A 4,962-nucleotide genomic window follows, 5' to 3' on the forward strand; every position below is an offset into this window, starting at 1 on the left:
CATTAAACAAAGACAATAACCATCAATCTTAACCCTAAAGAACCTCAGTCATTATCACAATATTGCGTTTTAAAAAAAATATGTAGGTACCTACATGTTAGTATGCAATAATTATTCAGACGAAATTGTGCCTTTACAATGATCGTAACATTTAAGCAACATGTTCTTACGTATTTAAACTACTTTTGCACCTATAGTTTAATTCAAACTTATATAGGTCAAAACATTACTATAATTTTTGGTTAAGCATAATTATGTAATGGACTCAACAATAATTTAGGTGTACATTCACAGTCTTTAGAGATAGTAGTGATAGTATTATAGTTTATAATATAGGTAAATAATTGTTTCCACTCTTAACAAGTAATAATCTAATAAAATATTATATTTGTTCTAATATTATATGTCAATGAAATCGAGAGTACACATTTTTAACTAAAATCGGTAAATACATATATTATTGCATTGTATAATTTAGAACCATCTCCAAAACTATTTTAATCCTACACATTAGGTGTACAATGTACATTATCGGTGCAGTTTATATATTTTATTTTTAATAATTCTGAATTAATATATATTTTTTATTCAAACAGGGCGCTGCGGCCGGTATAATATCTAGTCACTTGGTGACCCTGTTTATTATTCTTGGATCGTTATCTATCGCCAAAGAACCTAATTATCTGCAAGTGTCCACTGAAGGGTGTACGAATACGACGTTCTCGCCATACATCGAACCGATTTTTGATATACAGTATAACCAATACAAAATGAGCTTTTTGAATAAAACCCACGACGAAATTTCCAGTGTCCTGTCGACGCCTGAAGTCGAATCGTCCTCCACAGAGTAAGCATAACTGTAATATTATACAAACTACCAAACATAAACACTGTTGTGATATTTTTTTTGATCCGAGAGTTGGACGTTGATATAACATTGCATATTATATTATAATCTAAATCATATATAAGCAACGATAATAATAATTATTAATCCTGCTGGCGTGTTAAAATTTAAAATCTTTATTTTTCAGCGATATACTGACAATGTTGTACTCGATAACGTATATGTACTACTCATTATTGGGCACATTTGTAACAGTCTTCGTCGGAGTCATAGTCAGCTACATGACAGGTAAAAACAAAACAGATACCAAAAATTACATTCAAATAAATTGAAATGTACGATTTATTGGTGATTGCACATTTCGTAAACCATACCGTTGGTGATTGTCCTTACATTATATTTATACTTATAACTCATTTTATTGAAAGCAAAACATATATTACCTAAGTTATTCTATAATATTATTACCTATCAAATATGTTTGCTTGATTGTTGTCTATGGTATTTTTATGTTTCTAGAACCACTAAATTAGATCTGAAACAAACAAAGTTTTATATTAAAAAAATTAAAACTGATAATTATTTTAACTTGTGAGTTGTGACATTATAATAATATAGTAATTTGTTTAACCTGATACAAAATATCTAGCCCATTACATTGTAATGAGTAAAACGAATAATCATCTTACCTATTGAATTTATGGTAATATTATAATATTACAAGAATTGCAAACCAAGACGAAATATACAGCTTCATATTAAAATAATAGATCGATCTTAAATTGTACTTAGGTTTCTATCTACGTTTGAATTAAATATCTAAAAGGTATAATATTATAATATAATTGACACTTCTGAAATTTAAATTTGTGACATTATTTAATCTTGTATTATAACTGTATATAGCTAAAATATAAACGTAACTAAATAATAGTTAATCTTCATTAATTATGAATTATGGTACCTAGGTATTTCTATTGGTTACCTGTAAGGGATAAATAGATATTGGTTTTATTTTCTACTTACTACCTATAATTGCCTACTTATAAAGTGAAATATTAAACTTACACGTCTAAATATCTTTTATTATTACGCTGGTATTTGTATTAAATAAATACCAATATGTAATCTTAAAAATGTTTTGATTTAAATAATCTGTTAAATTTGGATGTTATTGAGTATTATAAATAATAATGATATATGCATAGAAATACATAGAAATATTGGAGTTGAATTCAGTTTCAATCAATTGTTAAGTAACTAATTGTTAAATTAACTGTGATTTGTATATTAAATAACAACATTGGAGTGTTGTATTGAATTTTGAGTCTTACACTACGTATTGTTAGAACACCTATTACGTATATTCATTGTTAACCATATTCTATATTTGAAATGAAGAAAAAAAATGTATTCTAAGTATATGAACGTTTAAATTAAGTTTTTGTTATGTAACTTTGAAATTATATATATTAATAACTTAACAATTCCGTGTTTAATCATTTTAACATCTAATATTTTGATAACCGACAAGCAATTGTTGTTAATATAATCATAGAAATGTTAATTTTACTCTTAATAAATTGTTAAATAGTATAATAATATTTGTGGTTAAATCAACAACAGAGTATTTTTAATTTTAACAATTTTTGATTTTAAGATTTACTACTAACTATGCTTATAATAACAATTGCTACATAATGTGATTTTGAATTATGAAGTTGTGTGTTAAATTAAATAATTTGCGTTCAAAAATTGTCTTAATTCCTGACATGCACGTTATAAAAATATATAATATATGCAAATGTATATATATAGGTATTTACAAATGTTAAAGAATTAAAAATATATTTATAGTATAATAAATCGTATATCATGATTCATGATGGTATATTTATAACTATTGTTGTGTTTTCCCAAAATGTGTTGCGATTAGTATCGGTAACGATTATATTTGATCATTTCGATATCAATTATCTGCAAACAACAGTCAATAGTTGCTTAGTGAATAGTGATTAGTATATTATAGACTATAGTTGGACAAACGTGGAAACGTTATACTGTTAAAACGTGTTGTGTACTTATTTATAAGACTATAGTCTTTATTATTTTGTTATTTCATTCTCTAAAATATGGAGGAATCATATCAATTCAGTGAGTCATTGGTAAGTTCAGTGCTATAGTGATTGAGTTATAACTGCTTCGTTATAAATGTTGTTATAACAACAAAATAATATTATCTATATTAATCGTATAAATTCTTGCCAGTTTGGTTCATTTATACAAAGCTCACCATGCTAATTCTATTGCTTGTCGAATTAATTTAGGCCATACCTTATCATATAAATTGCAACTACAAATGACTAGTCGGTTTTTGACCTGTAGAGGTTTAAAACCAGATTTAAAACTTCCAAATAAGTCTTGTTCTGATATAAATTCTATTTATACTGTATTCCCATTTGTTAATTTACCAGTAGAGTTAAAGTGTAATTCGCTATCTCCATCTTGGTTAAAGTATAAAGGATTGTTCTATAAAACGGGTATGGTAGTGGTCTTAAAAGTTAATTTGGAAATGCACTTATTCGGTGAAATATGTGGGATGGTTATAGGTAAAAGTAGAATCCCATATTTTATTATTAAACCAATGTGTACTATTGGTTTTGATACACATTTTTATGCATTTGAAATAGAAAAAAATTCAAGTTCTAGTTCAGAACTTACTGGATCTTATATTACTAATTTGCCTGATCTCACTCCTACCATTACTAGAGTTCTAGCTAATGGTAAAATATATGTCGCACTAAAATATGCTTTGTAAAATTGTACCTAAAAATGTCATTAGTACTACCATTAAAAAAATATATTTTAATTTAATGAATGAAGAAAAAATGTTCCATTTAATAAGATTTGTTATTTATATTTGTAGTGTACCTATTATTTACATTGTATTAAAAAACTGTATATAAATTATATTGTTTTAATAAAAAAAATATTAATTACCTACATGAAAAACAGATTGTATATATTATTTTCAACACCAAAACCTTGTCCTTGCATCATCAATCTGTCTATAATAGTACAACTGTTGTTGATTTATTAAAATTGTTTGTAGAATCTTAATTCTTAAGTTTTCAGTGAGATTATTTAGAAGTAATAAAAGTACCTATAGTTATTTCAGCAATAATATAAAATATAAATTAAGAGACTTGAATTAATAGCTGGTGAAATATATTTAAATACGCAATATATATTATATATTATATATAATAGGTACTTGACTTTGGAGAGTCCAATAATCCTGGAGGCTGGTAAATACATCACCTCCAAATTAGGAAAATAAATATAGGTATTATAATATAATATAGGTAAAATCATTATTAGTTATTACTGTACCTATCACAAAATGGGGAATATGCGAAGATTGTGACAATGAGAAACAGTATTTTGCGGGCTCTATAAAACTTCCAATAATGAAATACAATCCATGTCCCATAATTTTATTTGTTTAAATAGTATATTTTTCTTACAGTATACAGCCCCGATAGGTAGTCTAATGGTTTAACGCGTAGAAATGTAGGTAGGAAATTTGTTAGGTATACTATGTGTAGGATAGTCGCGGGTTCGAACCCCGTTGGATGAACATAAATCTTGATAATTTTTTTCTGAAGAATTACAATATTTTTAAAACTGCTTGTTGTTAATTCAACACTCCGATCGACAGCTATTGATATCACATAATAGTTATTTTGAACACAATAAAATATTTTTAAATTTGTATACTACGTGTTATTTTGACAATAAGTGGAATTAGAATAATCTATTATTGGTTGTGTAATGGTAAAACATTTATAGATGTTAAATTAACTCCAAAATAATTAAAAATTACTACCTTTAAAAGAACTTATTTTAACTTATACGTCTGATGTGGTATCAACGCCAAGCTGCTAGTGAGTGAAAACCTACACGCCATCTTAGTTATTTTAACACCAATTCGTGCTAAATCAAATAATTTTTTTCTATCTAATGGTATACCATTCCATACCGTACATCAGATAGGTACCTATTATATATTGCAACAGCTACAACACTCAAGCAATATTGTTATCCATTAAATT

The 4,962-nt window shown here is 26.4% G+C and overlaps 1 protein-coding gene across 1 annotated transcript in view; it reads left to right on the forward strand.

Moving 5' to 3' along the window:
* The window catches only part of LOC100162329 (sodium-coupled monocarboxylate transporter 2-like), a 6,724-nt gene extending 5,106 nt beyond the window's left edge, over positions 1–1,618 (forward strand). The window contains exons 9-10 of the mRNA XM_001949016.5: positions 597–847; positions 1,035–1,618. Of these exons, the coding sequence (XP_001949051.2) occupies positions 597–847; positions 1,035–1,179 (396 nt within the window). The 3' untranslated portion in view covers positions 1,180–1,618. The remainder of the gene's footprint in view (positions 1–596; positions 848–1,034) is intronic.
* Positions 1,619–4,962: the final 3,344 nt, after the last annotated feature.

The sequence above is a fragment of the Acyrthosiphon pisum genome, chromosome A2 (assembly GCF_005508785.2).
Source record: "Acyrthosiphon pisum isolate AL4f chromosome A2, pea_aphid_22Mar2018_4r6ur, whole genome shotgun sequence".
Lineage (NCBI taxonomy): Eukaryota > Metazoa > Arthropoda > Insecta > Hemiptera > Aphididae > Acyrthosiphon > Acyrthosiphon pisum.